The 19,328-nt window shown below is 35.1% G+C and overlaps 1 protein-coding gene across 5 annotated transcripts; it reads right to left on the bottom strand.

The window, feature by feature from the left end:
• Positions 1–5,166: 5,166 nt before the first annotated feature.
• Positions 5,167–18,584, bottom strand: LOC149575749 (transcription factor bHLH118-like). Of its 5 annotated transcripts, none has more exons than XM_089815541.1 (4): positions 18,450–18,584; positions 6,751–6,950; positions 5,477–5,806; positions 5,167–5,400 (listed from the first exon to the last, which is right to left on the bottom strand). In XM_089815541.1, exons 2-4 carry the CDS (start codon positions 6,808–6,810, stop codon positions 5,293–5,295), a joined length of 498 nt encoding a protein of 165 aa, XP_089671667.1. In that variant the 5' UTR covers positions 6,811–6,950; positions 18,450–18,584; the 3' UTR covers positions 5,167–5,292. The 5 variants fall into 5 exon arrangements, with proteins under 5 accessions (XP_089671667.1, XP_089671668.1, XP_089671666.1 ...); XM_089815542.1 differs by lacking the exon at positions 18,450–18,584 and adding an exon at positions 7,120–7,137; XM_089815540.1 differs by lacking the exon at positions 18,450–18,584 and adding an exon at positions 7,050–7,101.
• Between the last annotated feature and the right edge of the window lie 744 nt (positions 18,585–19,328).

Below are 19,328 nucleotides of genomic sequence, written 5' to 3'. Positions count from 1 at the left end.
GTTTGGCCTCATTACCCTAGCTTGTGTGGGAAAGGGTGGATCTTCTACTAAAGACAATCAACATAACTGAATCTAGACCCCTCCCCCCCCCCCATTCATGGTTTAAACATAATTTTGATGGAGCATCCACAGGTAATTCTGGGGCAACTAGAATAGGCTTCATTATACATAATTGGAATGGTAAAGCTTGTGCTCGTGGTGCTAAACCCATATCTCCCTCCACTAACAATGTTTTTGAAATAGAGGCTCTTGTCGAAGGTCTAAAAGCTTGTAGGTTCCTAAAAAAAATTTGAAAAAATCATAGAAGGGGACTCTTAGATCATTTTAAATGCTCTCCAAAAAAAATCTACCCCTAACTAGTCCCTTAATTCTAGATTAGCAAAAACATTGGTTTATTTAGACCTTCCCAACATTTATAAAATTGTCCATATTTTTTTAGAAGAAAATACTCAAGCGGGCTCCTTAGCCAATTTGGGTGCCGACGCCACCCATTTGTTGAACGATACTCCTAAACTTTAGTCTCTAAAGACTAATTATGTTATTTAGCCCCTTTGTCTTGTCCTTTCTTATCCTTTTGCATAATTATTATTTATCATTAATTTGAGAGGTTTTCATTGCTATAGGGAATTATGATTTATTTCCTTCCTTCCAAGTGGTACAAAGATCAGTGTGATCCCTCTCTTTGGTAGTAATATCATCATTAATTGTTTATCTCAATAAGGCGTCATAACCCTTGGCTCTTGAGTTGATTTAGACAACTCACACACTTTGTGGTAAAAATTTCTTTATATAGCCTACCACATTCTCATTACGCTAACCTTTGAAAATGGACACCAGCATAAGAATGAAGACGGGGAAGCAACTCTTACAATTTTGGGGAATAATTTCGGAGAGGAGACTTAGATTGATGTTATATGATTGTTCCACTCATATTTTGATTGTGAGATTTGTAAGGAAAATTGTGTGAAATAAATTTTCCTTACTGGATGAAAAGCCTGAATCCAATGCCAAAATAGTAGCAATGTTTGTCTATACCATTCTCCATGTCGATGGGGATAAACAAGCAATTATGGAGCTATGCAACAGTCTCTTTAATACTCACTTGGTGGTCGAATTGGGTAATCCTAAACAAAATTGACACCAACCTATCCATTCCAAACTATAGCAACTTGGGGTGGTGAACAAGACAAGCGGCTTAACTGGTAAACTCAAACCATTGACTAATAGTGGTTAGGAGTGGGCCCAACCACTCTTAACCAATACCATGAGACTAATACATAACAATGGCCCCAAGCTATTGGCTAAGAGTGGTTGGGCCCACTCCTAACCACTATTAGTCAATAGTTCAAGTGTTTTGGTTAAGCCTGGCCTGAACAAGATTGTAGAAGTCAAACCCACCCTCATTATCAAGAATGAGGCGAAATTCAACTCAAGAATTCCTTCCACCTGCTTAAACTAGTGGTTCCTTCTAGATGTTATGAATATCCACAATCCTCCTGAATGACACATAATTTCTTGTTTCCTCCTAGCCAACCATGTGGATGACAACGAAGTGGAGGTCAACTCTTCTTTTGATGAACAGTAGTGGAAATTAGTAGCTAGGTTTTAATCTCAACAAAGCTACAATCTTTTGCAAGATAGCTTCATCTTTAAAACTATTTTAGTAACTTTATCTGACTACTTAATGACAGTTTATACATGTTAATAATGGATACCCTAGTTTATATGCCCATTACATTATAATTTTAAAGTTTGAAATTTATCCATTATGCTAAGTCAGTTTTGGCTTCCTATTATTTAAATGGTTAACTATAGTTATCGTTGGGCTCTAACTTGGTATGGCTTTGTATTCTGATGAATTTCTTGAAAGTCCATATGCCTCAATTTCAATTTTTCACCTGAAGTAGCGATTGGTTCACTTTGCTTTAGGCTATGGTCTTATATTTAGTTGATCTTGTATTTTCTCTACCCAATTTGTGGTGAGTTTTGTGGAGGAAGGTTCAATAGTAATATTTCTATCTTTTGATACACATTTTGGGTTCTTCATGATCTCTGGTTGGAATATTTTCTAAAATCTTAACTAGGTTAACAAAATTATTATTATCCTTGACCACTATGCTCTAGGCTAGGTCGATTTTTGTTAGCAATGTTTAAATGAGTTCAGTTTTGGAAGCATGTATTTTATCATAGCCCGCTGATTTACAGAGCATGTATCTCTATCTACTTAAGTCCTTTTCTTCCATGTTGCAAATACATTGATTGCTCTTTAATGGATATCCACATTGTATGTGAGGACACATGTGGTTTACTCTGAAATTATATATTCATTATTGTGTGGACTTGTTATTTTCAAAATTCCGGTGGAATGATGCCCCTCTCTAAAAAGTCATTTGAATTCTTTAATTTGAATATTTATGCATAAGGATCATGCTCCCCACACCCCTTCCCCCACCCAAACTCCACCTCGTTGCTTAAATTCAAGCCTTGATGGACCTGTGGAATTTATTACTGAATTATTATAGAAGGAAGCATGCTCTCATTTCCCCTTTGATTTTACCTAGTTACAGACCAGATACTACAGGCTTGTCTCCTCAAGCCCTAGAAGGATCTAGATGAAGCATCCCACCATATCCAAGTATTCCCCTTCTCCACGGGGGCCTTTTCCGCCTTCGGAGGGCTCCACTGTGTCCATATTTAAGCATGAGGGTATCTTCCCCCTCCCATTACTGAGTTTTTATGCATAAATTATGACTCCTTGATCTCCGCTTTGATTCCAGGGGATTTTTTGCTGCGAATAGTTTCCCCTGTGTCAATGAAGCCTTCTCGTTAATAATTAGATGGGTTATGGACATTCAATGTAGCTCTAGCTTTTAATTATGAATACATGTGTGATGATGTCTTTATATGGTGAGCTTTAGTCTTTTCTTGTGTCCCCTTCTAATACTGGTTCCTAATGATTTGCTTGAAAATAACTTTGTGGTATGGTAAGCTTTAATTTGCTTTAACTTGATTCTTGGTGAATAATTTTCGAATATACAAACTCTTGCATATATATATATCGCTCCTTTCTTCCCATTTCCCTTCCTATCTAAGAATATATTGGTTGAGAATCTTTGATAAGGATATAAGGCACTTAGGAATTTAACCTCTCTGATGTATGATGCAAGTGGCTCCTCTCTTAATTCTCTTCTTGAGCTACTCTTTGTTATGGAGCTCATTTCTTCCTTCTTGATAATGTATTCAATTTTGATTTCTAGTCATGAGAAAGGTGAAGGTGAAGTTTATTAACATCCTAGTTTGTAGTCTCATGGACTAAGCTAGGCCCAGATATACAATTGGGCTAAGAAAACTTGGTGGTGAGTTACAGATATTTTTGCCTTTGAGAATACATTAAATGATTGCATCCACAGAGGCATGTGTTTCCATTTCCCTTCTCTGTTCTATAACTCTGACTGGGAACTTAAGGTAGATATATTCCTTTTATATAAGACTCCACTTGATTTCAATATCTAGGCAGTAATTGGGGTGTGATTCTTTATTGCTCTATTTGAGGCAATTCTCTTATGTTAACATTAAGACAACACCCTACCAGTTCGGTGCTCTATAATGACTTCATGATAATATCCTCAACTTTGGAGTATTTTCTCTCATGGCTCTTCTTTCATTTTTATCTCTTGCAATTTTAAATTTAAGGAATGATGGCCTTCTTTTATGTGTAGATTCACATTTCTTAATCATATGGGCAAGCTAGTCTCTCCCCTTATTAGAGACATCATATCAGGTGTCAAAGATGAGTTGGAGATATCCCACTCCGTATCCTTTTTGGTAACTTGTTTGAGCTCCTTCTTATTAGTATTTGGACTAACAAATGCTTTCTGAGTTTCTAGGTAGGAGAACCCTCTAACTTCCCCCCTACCATTATTATGTATGGTTGCTTTGACTTTGGTTTTGCAAGGTCTTTGATGAGTTGAAGCTTAGCCAACAGAAAGGTCACTTCACATCCAGTGCTCTCAACTTTCTCATTATGTTATTTCCCTCTCACCTCTTCAAATCTCTATGATGTAAGGGTTGGTATGTTGGCTCAAAGCCCTCACTTGAGACATTTGTAAAGGTTGGTATGCCACCTTTGCTATCTGTTAAGGCCACTGTAAACTGAGGGTATGTTCACTCATTTTTGTACTAGAGGAACCTCCCCCTTCTTTTGTATACAGGGCCTTGCTCCCAGACTAAAATAGGGATTTTCTTCCCTGTTATTTTTCTCCTAGTGTCTGCACTTTGAATGGGGCAAAATGATTGTCTGGCTAAATGGACCTCTAAGAAAGGGTCGACTTGGAACATTCTTGATCCTAGGATGCTTCCCCTTGATTTATCTCAGATGTTGGATCAACTTGTGGACCAAGATAAAGCCATGTAGTTCTCTTTGTTTCTTGTGTTGTTTAGCTCTCTTTGATATTCAATAAAAAATTTACCCCTCTTTTAGTTTAAAAAAAAAAAAAACAACTATGTAATTATCTTATAATATTAATAAAATTCGGAAATAACCTCTTACTGATCAAAAAAATTTAAAAACCAACCCAACAGACATTTATACCCTATTAGAGGACAATTCTTGAGAGAGAGAAAACGTGCCAATACATGACACGACAAACACCTACACTTACGAAAGAGTAAAGATGAGCCCGAAATATACACAAATCAACGAAGACCTCAAATACAAAAATATCATTATTTTATTTAATAACAAGAATATTACATGATACATGGGTTAATGAGTTTGATTTGAAAACTACACAATTGAATTCTAATAGCAATATAACAACTAACTCTTTTCTTTACATTTATAGATCAAATAATTAAAACACTAAAAAAAAAGATCTTTACTATATATAGATAACATATTTGAAATTTAGCTGACAAACAAATCACATACGATTTTTTTTTAAAAAATTTACTTAATTTTTTTCAATCTTCCTTATTTCCTACAAATATTTATACATAAATTACTGATTTTAGATTAAAATCAAAAATCAATATTATAATTACCAGACTTAATTTTATTCATTTGTATGCTTTCAAGTACATAGTTTTGTGCAACCTTTTATTTTTAATTCCATTCTCAATTGGAGAATATATTTTTTAGATTAAAACCAATAATCAATATTAATATTACCAAATTTACATTTTCTTCATTTATATGCTTTCAATTACATGGGTTGAGTACAACCTTTTATTTTTAATTCGATGCTCTATTGGAGAAAAGAAGAATCTGACCTAATCTATTAGCTTCTACATCTAATTTGAAAGGACATAATAACAAGGTGAAATGTTCCTTTCTCTCATCAAATTCCAGATGCTCTCACCAAGCTTTGTGCTGCCAAGAAAGCTCCTTGCATGGAAGACCTGCAATACATCTAATTAATGCCTTTTATCCTAAGGAACTGATATAATTTTCTTAAAAAGGCAAGATAATGAGTACCTTGCAAGTAAGGGTGTGAGTGACTCTATCATGCGTGGTAAAAGAGCATGCATTAAGCACTTGCAAGCCTTGCTCTTCAACAACAGCTATAAGATTAGATAACATCATCTCTTTAATCCTTGTGTCAGTTGTGATTAAAACATCCAAACACAGATGGCTAACATTCACCATTGGAAAATCCTTTTCTTCTAAGTTATAAAGGTAGCTTTTCTGCATTTCCTTCATTTTCATGTCAGTCCTTTTCTTGGTAAGCCCATCCACCTTCCCTTGTAGATGAGAAATGTAATCTGTAGCTTTCAATAGAATCTCACTGGTTGAGATTTTCTTCTGCTGTACAATGTTAACCAAAGAAGCACAAGCAAATGTGATAAATAAAGTAGTTCGTTCTCCTTCACAGAAAACTCTCTCCAACCACCATTCTTATAACATAATTTATGATAATGCAATGTATACTATATGAAATACAACATTTAAAACTGTAGAAAAAAATTTATCTGATGAAATAGATTACAGTGTTACAAATGTTTACTCAAATTTACTCTGTACAGTAGCAATTTAATGATTAGTTCAAAATCACAGGTTTTAGTTGTTTGATACGGAAGCATAAGTCTATTGGCTGAAACTTCAGAATCAAAGATGAGGGGTTTTCATTTCATCGAGAGGTTTTCATTCCACCATATTCACTCAAGGCGCATCTCAGACTTATCCTTATATTGTTAAAGTCTTGCATTCACCAAGACTTGATTTCTGATAGACTCATTAGAAACTATTCAACTTTACCATCGAACTAAAATCTCATTGACCATGTAAACAAATATAAATATTTTCCCATTAAATTCTAATAATAAATGATTGACAAATATTTACAACAAAAATCTTATAAATCAAATATGACCGAATGTAAGAATTCATAAACCTAAAGGAAATATATCTCATCCACACATTACATATATGCATAAACTTTTTTCTTGAATAGCCCTACTATCATTTCCTGTTCAGTAGTGATGGGAGACGAGACTAATCAAGAGAAAAAAATCTTATCAGATATCATTAAGAAGAAATCTTACCAAAACTAAAATCTTCCTGACTGTGAAAACTCATAAAACTTGAGGCAAATGGGTGATATCTCATCCACCCATTTAAACAATATAACTAATACCTCAACTTATACATTAAAAATATAACTAATACCTGAACATATATTAAAGCACAAATGACAAAGGGCATTATGAAGAATGGAAAAGGGAGAGAGATCAAAAGATATATTATATTACCATGTTCTTCTCATTCTCTGGTGGGAGTAGAGATCTGAGCTCTGACAAGCAGGATATCATACGTCTGCTCCTGACCCTCTCTTTTGCACTGATAATGTTTTCCTTATGCTGATTTTCTTTTCTCACATGGAAGACTTCATTGCAGTCTAATAAGCGTGGCCTTATAATATCATATAAATCTCCACTCTCCCCATTGTCAACTGGCAAAAATACAGGAAACAAATCAGAATAAGCATTCATTTATTTTCCTTGCCTCAATAACATTTACAAGCAGCAACAAGTTATTATATAGGATTCACCCAATCAAGTACAATGTGTCTTGCTGATCTCTTCAGCATATTACAAAAATGGAATATTGGAATAACATACTCAGTAATGTCTAAGTCTAGATATACTTATCATTCAAGTCCCCTTCATTCAACTTGCTAATATCTAAATATCTTTTTAATTTTTTTATGGAGTGGCCCTTCCCAACAACTGGGATATTATTATAATATTAATATACTCAGTAATTTCAAAGTCTAGATACAAGTCCCCTTCATTCACTTGCCAATATCTCAAGATGTCTTTATAGGTTTAATGGATTGGCCCTTCCCTTCCCAACTATAGTTGATTTCTAATTATTGAATATTGCAACTTGACCATTTAAAAAGATTAAGGCAATTTTTAGTCCTTTGCCCTTTGGGAAATGGTGGGGTGCATATATGTCAACTAATCTCAACCACCAACAACAAAAATGGACATTCACTAAAATATCAGTAAAATATGAAGATGCATTGTAATTGGCTAGTTTTGTTTCCAAAAACGACAGAGACTTGAAAAGTTGTAATATAGCCACATGCATATTTACTTAAAAAATATTTCCATCGCCCAAGTGTGATTGTGAAAGAAGAATTAAAAACTTGGGAAAACAAAATATTCAAAACTTGACTGTGAATGGTCCTCCATATTTAAGAAAACAAGAAAAGCGAGTATAAAATAGTGTGAAGAAATTGGAAAAAAACAATATAGAAGTCTTGAAATTTTGAGGTAAGCATGGAATGTAGGATTCAGTTTTCAGATTTTAAAAATGTGATATCTAAGTTCAAATCCAAATGCAGATATGTTTTATTGGAGATTTAGGAATTAATTTGTTAGTGCATAGAAAAATAAGGTTCGTCAAGGGGTAGGAGGATTCTGTTAAAATTTGGTTTTACAAGTCATTCAAATGAATGAGTTTTAGTGATATTCACGAGATCATCAATTTATGAAACGAACAACAATATTGATATCAATTTTTGAATTTCAAATTCTTTTCATTATCAATTTTCAATTCTCAAGTTCTTTTTATTATCAGTTCCTCTTATAGATTTTGATGCGAAAACTCCTCACAATTTTGTAATTTTAAAGAAGTGAGTTTGCTTCAACTACTTACGGGCAACTCTTACACACGTGGTTAATGCAAAATTTACAACAGGCCTCACATGACATTAACCTACATAATATATGAATTACGGCTTTGCCTACTTCACACATATATAACATTCTCCCACTTGAAGTAAATGAAGTAGGATTAAACAAAATAGTACTAATCAAATCACCTTAGGCCTATGAAATCTTTGCATAGCTCATGCTTTGCTCTTGGCAAAAATTTTGTGAACATATCAGGAGGGTTTTCATCTCTATGAATCGTTTCGAAGTGTATCTATCCTTCCTCCAACACCTGCCTAATCCAATGGCACCTCGGGTCAATATGCTTGATCCATTAATGAAATGTTGGATTTTTTGCAAAATGAATGACACTTTGACTATTGCAGTATAACACATATTTGTCTTGTTTTACTCCTAACTCTCCAAGGAATTGTTGTATCCACAATATCTCTTTGCAAACTTTTGTTGCAGCTACATATTTAGCCTCTATTGTTGAAAGGGTTATTACTTTTTGAAATCTAGACACCCAAGATACTACAACATTTTTAAAAGTGTATAAATAACTAGTGGTGGACCTTTTAGTATCCACATCTTCAGCCATATCTACATCTGTGTACCCTTTAAGCACAACATTATTATTATTAAAACATAAACAATAATGACTAGTACTCTTAAGATACCTTAAAATCCACTTTACTGCTTCCCAAAGTTGTTTCCCTAGGTTTGCAAGGAACTTGCTCACAACTCCCACTCAGTGTATATTTGGTCAAGTACTTACCATGCCATACATCAGGCTGCCAATAGATGAAGCATAAGGAATTTTACTCATTTCAATCTTTTCCTTGTCATCACTAGGACATGAATCTATACTCAATTTGAAGTAGGATGCAAGAAGTGTACTAACCAGCTTGACATCCTTCAATTGAACCTGTTAAGAACTTTCTCAATATATTTTTCTTGTGAATCACACATAATCTTCATGCCCAATATATGTTTTTCTTGTGAATCACACATAATCTTCATGCCCAATATATGTTGTGCTGGACCCAAATCTTTCATTGAAAATTGTTTACTCAAATCCTTCTTCAGTTGATTAAACATATTTTTATCATGTCCAATAGGTAGCAGATCATCCACATACAACAATAATACAATGTATCTTTCTTGGTCATACCTCTTGATATAGACACAATGATCAGATTATAGCCTTTTAAAACCATGTTCCAACATGAATGAATCAAATTTTTTATACCATTGACAAGGTGCTTGTTTATGCCCATAGAGACACTTCTTCAACCTGCAAATCAAATTTTCTTTACATTTTCTTTGAAACCTTCTGGCTGCTCCATATACATTTGTTCCTCCAATTCACCATAAAAAAAGGTTGTCTTTACATCTAATTGTTCACATTCCAAATCTAGAGCAGCATCAAGACCAAGAATAATTATAGTGCATGAGATTTTAACAATAGGTGAAAAAATTTAAGTAAAGTCTATACCTTCTTTTTGAACAAATCCTTTCACTGCCAACCTTATTTTGTATCTTTCCTTTTTCCCACCACCCACATGCTTGATCCTATATACCCACTTTTTTTATAGAGCTTTTCTTCCTTTTGGAAGCTTTACCAACTCCCAAGTTCTATTTTTCAGCAAAGAGTCCATGTTTTAGTCCATCGCTTTCTTCCATTCTTTACTACTCTCATCTTCACAAGCTTCCTAAAAATCAAAAAGTTTATCTTCATCAATTATTAGGGCATATACTTTTGTGAAGGCTTATGGGGTCTAGTAGATCTGTGAACCAGTTGTTGTTCAGGTTGAATTGCTTGCAAGGGCTCCTGCAAGATTTCTTGTTGTTGTTCCTCATTCTTCTCTTGTTGTCCACCATACTCTTGATTTTGCTGCCCATTTTCTTGCATTGGTGGGATATTTTCTTCTTGTTCTTCAATTCTATCAACAACTTTCTTTACCTCCACATTTTCTATAGTCCTCTTGAACATCTTTGACTCATTGAATACGATATCCCTGGTTCTAACAATCTTTGTTTTGACTGGATCCCATAAACAATAACCAAATTCACCATCTGCATATCCCAAGAAAACGCATTTCATGGATTTATCATCTAACTTAGTTATGCTCTCTTTGGGAATATGCACAAGTGCTTCACATCGAAAGATTTTCTAGTGAGAATAATTTACCTTCTTACTAGTCCAAACTTCTTTGGGAATGCCATTGTCCAAGGTTGTAGTAGGAGATCGATTTATGAGGTAGCAAGTTGTCCTTAATGCTTCTACCCAAAAATATTTCTCCAATCCGGAGTTTAACAACATACTCCTCACCTTCTCTATGAAAGTGCATTCATTGCTTCCACATCCTCGTTTTGTTGAGTAAGGGTCATTGTTTTCTCATGCTTTATGCCAAACCTATAATAATACTCCTTGAATTCATTAGAACAATATTCTCCACCATTGTCTATTCTTAAACACTTCAACAATTAACTAGTCTATCTTTTAATAGCAACATAAAACTTTTGAAATATCTTGAATGCATCATCTATAAATGTGACAAAGTATGAGGCTCCTCCTAATGATCTAATGTTTTGCTGGCCCAAATACATTAGAATGTATCAATTCTAACAATTTTTGGCTCTTGTGACCACCTCTAATAAATGAAACCCTTCACTACCTACGATAAATACAATGCTCACAAAAGATCAAGGTTATAAGATTTCAAACCTGACAGCAAATTCTTTTCCATGAGAATTTTTAGGCCCTTCTCAATCATATGACCTAGGCCTAGAATTTGATGGTCATATTAGCCTTTTTTCTACTATTGAGTCGTATATGATAGGATGAAAATTTGTTGGACCATATTGATTGACAAATTATTTTTTTATAAAACTGTCAATATGATACTTCAATTTATCAATAAACCATAAAAATTCATTATAGGTAGATATTTTTAAAACATACATAAATTTGTTTCACCAATTTAAAATATTACTATGCAAAATATAAACTTAGAAACTTTCTTAAGTTGACATATATTGCTAATTTGTAATTGCTTTTTAGAATTTTATATTATTATATAAAATGTATGACTTTACAAACTAAAGATATGAGATTTTTGTCAATATTACTAATCAATATTTATATTATATTGATTTTTGACAATCAATATTTATCTTAAGATGTAAAATGAAAGGCATTAACATGATGAAACTGTCATAAAAAATATACATGACAGGCAGGGATGACCATCAAATTCCAAGCCTGATATTATGACCCAAGCACTTATGCCACAAATCTGCTGATTTTTTTCCTTTTGCAGCAACGACGTCTGATTTCTCTGCTATTGCACTTAATGTATATTATGTTCCTATCTTGGATCCTTCAGCCACAAGCAGTGCCCCATTACTAATTTTCCAAAGTTTGTGGAGTAGCCCTAATCATCCAAATGTCCCATAGAGATTAGACTCATACACATCTCTAGAACATGCCTAGCCTATCTCAATAAAACATTTTTCCATCCTTTGTCTTAATTTAGACATCTCCCACTCCAACAATATTATAAAAATGATTATCTCCCAAATGCACTCTATTGTAATCACCAAAATTATACACAATAACATTATCCTTAATTGGAGTTACATAATTAGATGCCTTAGAATCAAGAATCTAATCAATGCACAATTGGAGGTATATAAGCATGCATCTTCCATTGAAACGGTAAATAAAACCTCATTATTTGAAACTACAACTATGGTCTCACCTTCATTTGTACTGGATGATTTCTTATTTGCATTGTCCAATTTTTTATCCTTTTTCTCTCACTTCAAATTTTTCATTCCCTTTTTATGTGACCCGACTTTCCACAATGATTAGAAGTCAACTTGCTTCTTCTTGATTTTGATCTACCTCTTGACCTTGAACGCCGTTGATGGCTTTGTTCAATTTTTCTACCACAATCAGTTGTAGTCGATACTTCTCCCTGATTTTTGTGACATATTTCCATCATAGCTCCTCATTCATTAAGCTGCTGCAAACATCATCAAACTTCAAGGTTCCTACTAGTGCAGAAGTGCTTATGGCTACAATCATATTCTCCTAGTTGCTCACATTCTCCTAGCTATTTGGCATGGAGCACATTAGTAGGATGCTCTAATCTCATTATCCAAAGCAATTTTAATAGAGGCAAGTTGGCTGGTGACCATATTGAACTCATTTAAGTGTCCCGCTATTGAAATACCCTCCTCCATTTTGAGGTTGTATAATTTCTTTATCAAGAAAATCTTATTTGAAGCTGTGTTCTTCTCATACAAATTATGCAACTTTTTCACAATTCTTTTGTTGTCTTCTCTCTAGCAACATTAAAATACACATTTCTGGTCAAGCATTGACAGATGGTTGCAATAGCCTTTCTATCCAACTTCTTCCACTCTTCATCTATCATTGTTGTGGGTTTCTTTGATATTCCTTCAATTGACAAATAATCCTTTAGAATCAGTATGTACTCCATTTGGGATTTCTATAGGGAAAAGTTAGCCCCGTTTAACTTCTCCATATCACTAACTATTGTTGACTCCATTGCACTTGAACAAAACCCTTTAGCAAACTCTTTACCAATTTCTGGGTACCTATTACTTTAAGTGCTCTCTAGCAACACTTCACTCTTGTTTGCTCTATTTCTGCAAGGTAAACATGACTAGTTCACCTTCTACCTCTGTAGGAAACGAACACAACTAATTCTCCTTCCGTCTCTGCAAGATATGAACACAACCTGTTCACCTAAAACCTTCAATCTGACCCAACCTTCTGCTCTCCTCACTTTTGCTGCAACAAATTTTTCACAATCCAATTGTTAGGAAATGACAGAGCAACAGAGAAAAAAAGGGTAAAAACATAGTATACAATGAACATATAGCACCAATAAGCAAGAAACTGGTCATGTTTTTATTAATCATTCACCAACAATACAACATTTCTTTCGTTACATTCTTACAAATAATATATTGAATATATAAAATACAAAAGTCATAGGGCACCAAAAACCAATTTGAAAGTTCAAACTGGACCTCAACATCTAGAAGCTTCATAAAATCAAACTTTGTAATAAATGCTTCAATTGCTCATAGACAACTCTTATGCGCAAGATTAACTCAACTAACATGACGTTAACAGAGAGAATCTAGAAATCATTGTTAATTTAAGAGATAAATTGAGAATGCACAAAATAGAGACAAGAGACAGGATATATCGTGGTTCACCACAATTGAGGCTATGTCCACACTAAGAGCAAAGCAAATATATTATTTAGTCATTGTAGCTTTCATACACAGGGCTTTGCCTTTATATCTATACATTAGTCTTCACAAGAAGATGAAGAGACAAATAAGAAGAATGTGAAATGAACAGACATGATTGGATTTCACATCAAACAATTTCCCACTTGAAGTTCAACTCATGCTACAACCTTATATCTGAATATCCTTCCACTTAAACTCTGCTTTCCCTTACCAAATCCCATGGTAAGAAAGTTGTCAAAAGACAATCTTTGTAGCCAGAATAGCAACCACAACTAATTGCTAATAACATCCAGCCCATACAATAACTCACCAAATATACCATCTTCCAAAAAAACACACCAAAAAGCCATTGATGTGCAAAAAACTAGAAGACCATTATAAAGAAATTTAAATTGCATGAGCAATGTTAACTATAAGTTGACTCAATCTACCAATCAGCACATAGAAGGCATGGCATTAACTTGAGATGATCTGCAAGCTGCAACCAACTTGCTGCAAAATGACATCTTCCAAGTCCTCATGAAAAGACCACGTATTGTTGTTAAAAATAATGAACTACAACAATAGACGACCTCAAAAAAACTCTTGGAAGGAACACCAATGCAAATCATAACTCATCCTTCTACCAACACCATCAAGTGCCCAGCTGGGTCAAGTATGATCTCCTTTACCTCCCCATATGAGAGCACTTACAACACCCAAACACCATGAATGAAAGCTCCTATAAACAAGAAGATCAAACTGCAAACATTCCAAAAGTAGGAACAATATCAACCATCTCCTAAATGCATAAGGAGATAAATTTGCCGAATAGACCAAGCGTGGGGACTGAGAATGCTCCTCTAGGATACACCAAGTCTCACTGACTCTTCTCTAAGAACAATCTCCACTAGGTCTATAATGAACTTGCATCCATCCACAGGTGTACGTTGTTCGGACTTCATGCTGAAACCTCCAAAGAGAAACCATCTCAACAAATGTTCTCTAAACCAAGAGAACTGCAACCTCACCCAAGCCTCTTAGTTTTCAAGAGCACCTACATGGTCAATCCGACAAAGTACCCGATACCAAGAGCACTAACCAAGATCAATTGTCAAAATTCCCACTGCACGCCTGCATAACCTGGGAACACAACATGACAACTTGATCTCCATAATTTAGAACCTCATGCTCTAAAGAGCATAACCTACCATGAGAACCTGTATCTTGTTAACGCTCTAATCTAGAATCAAGAGCTCACCATGACACAATAACATACATCTCCAATCACATAAAGAAAAAACATCTCATGACAACAAAATATTTTTAAAAAAAAAAACTTCCACTGCATGATGACAGTGAACTTTTCATGGTATCGAAAACAAATTTAAAATGATATCAAATATCACACCGAAGCTGCAATTTCTCCATAAACTAGAGAAGTAGAACCAAAAAAAAATCTGCCAACGTACTTTGAAAGACTCCTATTTTGAGCTCTATTTCTTCCACGCCTCTTCAGATTCCACAGAAACTTGGCGTAATCTCTTTTAGTCTGCGATCTTCTAAATCCTGACCTAGAAATATTTGGTCTTTCAAGAATTAAACTCTCCTTGCTGCGTGTATGTGGAAACCCCAATCCTTTGGGCACCAGCTATCCACACCAAGCTGGCTTCTTTGTGTGCTTTATGCACAAACACCCATATGTCTTCAATGACTCCTTCGCAGCTTTAATCAATCGCTTCCAGCTGTATGCAAAAAATTTATTTACTTATCGAGCAACTTTTGTGTGTACTAATATATCCTTTCAAAAAATTTCACTCATAGGTGAGATGGACTCCACCATGGAGCCTCACCCGCAGTCATCCTTTGACCCTTCAGATTTGTTCCAATCTCTTATGCGTCTACTAATATATTAGCACTCACATAAATTCTGCTCTTTATTATTCCAACTCTAACGGCTCTAAGAGTGTTGCATGGTGTGGCCTCCTCAACCTTGTTAGGGTGCATGATTTCTTAATTTCACGCCAGCTTGTTATAAGCTTCCATATTACAACTTCCCATGCTTCTGGATCTCCCTTGAATGGTTCTGATAGTCTGTTCTGCTCTCCAGGATCTTGCATGCTCCGATACCAATTGTTAATTTAAGAGAAATTGAGAATACACAAAATATAGAGACAAGACACAGGATATATCATGGTTCGCCACAACTGAAGTTACGTCCACACTGAAAGCAGAGCAAATATATTATTCAATCATTGCAGCTTTCATACACAGGGCTTTGCCTTTATATTTATACATTAATCTTCAAGTGAAGATGAAGAGACAAATAAGAAAAATGTGAAATGAACAGACATGACAGTTGGACTTCACATCTTCACATCCAACAATCATGAGTTCATTTACTTCACACATATACCAAGTTTGATATGATATGATATGATATGATAGATTTTAATGACGTCCGCGAGACTAAAGTAGTCTATGGGACCCATGCAATCACCCTCCCGAGTCAGGAGCGAAACTAGTCAGTTGTAAAGTTTCGGTTAACTTGTCTCTCCTTCTCTGAAGTTTGGTAATCAAATCCGCTGCTCTCTTCACTTGATCTTCCTCGAATAAATATTTGAAGTCCCTGTTATGCAATATTTTTGTATAACCAGATCTGATGTCATTGTAAGCCAGGCAGTCTTTGACAAAGTGCTGCTCTGTCTCAACTTTCCAGTTAATAGGTGCTTTTATATAGGCCTTTTCATCATGACTAGAAGTGGGATTAAATTCTTTAATGTAATAAGATTTTTTCCGCCCTATGCGTCTTATCCACAGAATATTGCGAAATTTTTCATTGACAAACTTTTTTATTTCTATAATGTTATTCGGGCAGGTTTGGATCTTGATATCCCATTTTCGCATCCATTTGTCATTTTGCTTCATCCATGTGCTTTTCCGCCTCACAAGTTTTTCCTCTATGATCAACTTGGGCCAACAATGTGTTTCCAGCCCTTGGGTTTTCTTTAAGTAGCTTATCATCCGAACCAAAGCAACGGCCTCTAATGGAAAGGAACCCACCTCCGCCAAAAGGATCTCATACGGAACTGTGGTCTTGACTTTAAGATTGCATGTGATGAAGTGTTTTTGAATTCTTTCTACTTGCCGTCATTTCTGTTCGGACATACTACCTCCCCACACTTCACATCCGTATAGAATAACCGGAGTGACCAACAAACCAAAAAGAATTTTCATGGTCGTCCAATCCCATAATTCTGCGTTCCTACACTTGTTTTGTAAAGAGTATAACGCCTTCCAGCCCCCTTGGATCCTTTTTGATCTGCAAGTATCCCAATTGAGTTTGTTACGAAAATCGATGTCCAAGTATTTGTACTCTTCCACAATCTCAAGTGGTCTATTTTCAAATAGAAACTCATCTTGTATGCTCCTATTCTTTTTCAGCGTGAAGATCATAATTTTGGTTTTGCTAGTGTTAACTTGCATTCCTACTTCATGACAAAAACTTTCTAGTGCTGTCAAGTGCTTTTTCAAAAATTTGGCCGTTCTAGCAAGAATTATGAGATCCTCTGCATATAAGAGCAATCTTATCACAAAGTGGGCCAGCTGCACCCCCTCACCATTGGTCTTGTTTATCCACTCTTCTAACTTGTCAATATAGAGCCCGAACAATATTGGAGATAACGGACACCCTTGCTTAACCCCGATGTTGTTTCTCATTGTACTTCACACATACACATATAACAAGTTTCTCATTGTAGACTTATAGTGTAGAGTTATATCATATATCTTAATAAAAATATCATTGTAAATCTTGCCCATTAAAAATTGGAATAATTACATTTAATTGGTTTTTTTTATAAACCCATTTCGAACAAATCCATCTTCTGTAAAGCCTTCCGAATAAATCCGTTCTTGTAAAATTCCTGCAATCAGAGCGTTCCATGAGAACATATGTTTTCCAGGCATTCTTTCAAACAGTTCACGTACCTTGTCTATAATTTCACATTTCACGCACACGTCTATCAGGGCAGTTGCAGCTACAAGATCTGACGACATTCCTCTATCGTTTATCTTCTGATTAATCTCCATAATCTGTTCCAAAATTCCCAATTTCGCAGAGATTGGGAAGATGCTGACAATGGTTGCAGATTCTGGTTTTACCCTTGCCAATTTGCATTTGCTTGAAGCCTTTCCGACAAATCCTTTTTGCGTATATCCTGCAACATGGCATTCCATGAAACCACATTTCTTTGAGGCATTCGGACAAACAGTTCGTGGACCTTTCCAATTTTCAACATTCTGTATAAATATTCACAGTATCCTCACACCCAACAAAAACAAATCCTAAGCACATTTCATTTTTGATACCCTCATAGGCATTTGCAATTACATGACAAAAGAATTGTTTGAGGGGCTGCCGCAATGTACTTTGCTATCAAGTTACAAAAGGAAATATCTAAACAACAAACCAAAAAGCAAAGCTTGCCAAAGGGGGAATAGGAGGAATTTAGCTCTCCTGGTCTATGATGAGGTTTTGTTGGCAGGATAGCCACGATTACAAAATGGGTTTATTGATTAAACCCATGGTATTTAAAGCAAATGCAATCACCAGATTGTAAACCAAACTTGGCAAGACAAAAGTCTGCACTCCTTCTAGATGGATGTTTTTCACATGTGAATGGTTACGGATAAGAACAATATTGGAAGCAGGGATTTTCAAACCTAATGGCATCTTCCTGCAATCATTCCATAATAGTGTTTCAGATATCCATCAAAATACATTTTCTCATATGTTTTGTTCACTATACTGAAAACTGTGGCAGAGACAAACAATTTTGACAAATTGAAAGCAGGTTTTCCAACAAGTTTTGAAATGTTTCAAGTTGCAGAGCCCTAAAGAAAATTAATGACAGACATGCATCCAGATCAATCCGTGGATTTAATACAAGTTTCCAGCTGCTACACTACCCTGGCAAAAAAATAGTTTTCTCAGACAGTACGAATACATTTTAATTTTCCTCAATCAGGATTCCTGTTGCATTCCGCTGTCATTATCGAATTCCAATGAATTTCAGAAGAACATTGTATGTTTATATGAGAAGTAACCTATGATCACTAACAAGAGAAGATATTTAAAAAGGAGGGAGGACTAAGAAGCCATGATTTGTTTAGGTTTCTTGAGCATTGATAGTGTCTGCCACGTATATCGTAGAGGACACAAGTAGTCACCTTGTCATCCCTCTAGTTTGTTCATGGGAATCATTATGTTGCTTTTATTTATACGAATTTGTTTGGAAGTCTTTGGTAGGTGTTTAAGAAATTAAGCGTATCCTTTAATTTTTTTATTAATGTGATTAATGATGTTAGAATAATTTGGCCTCCAATATTATGTGATAACAAGGGAAGATAAGATTTTGGAACCTCATAATCTTATGACAAGATGCTAGATGTAGCAAGTACATGCATCTAACGAAATGGTTGTAAAAAAGACTACTATAGTATATAATTTAACTCAACAAGAGCCCACGAGGAGAAAGCATACATAGGAGTAAATATCAAATGGAGAGCTAAGATGCTCATTGCACAACGTAGGACGAGCTCCCATCATTTGAGATGTGAAATGGGCAGATGGACAATACCCAAGGAAGAATGGGAGGAGAGAATATGTTGGTTTTGTAACACAAGGGAGGTTGACACCGAGCGTCACTATCTCATGGAATGTCCAACATACAATGACATCCGTTATAGCTATCAGGATATTCTAGCAAATGGCAAGTTAGACACTCTTTTTGAGGAAGAGTAATTGGCCAAGACAACAAATTTACTAGTCAATATTCACTATAGAAGGGCAGAATTAGAGAAACAACTCCAAAAGGCCTAATGTT

Source organism: Cupressus sempervirens, chromosome 2 (genome assembly GCF_028749045.1).
Source record: "Cupressus sempervirens isolate cs-2001-9-10 chromosome 2, ASM2874904v1, whole genome shotgun sequence".
Lineage (NCBI taxonomy): Eukaryota > Viridiplantae > Streptophyta > Pinopsida > Cupressales > Cupressaceae > Cupressus > Cupressus sempervirens.
The sequence above is the reverse complement of the archived record's forward strand: the minus strand, read 5'-3'. Positions and strand labels throughout refer to the sequence as shown.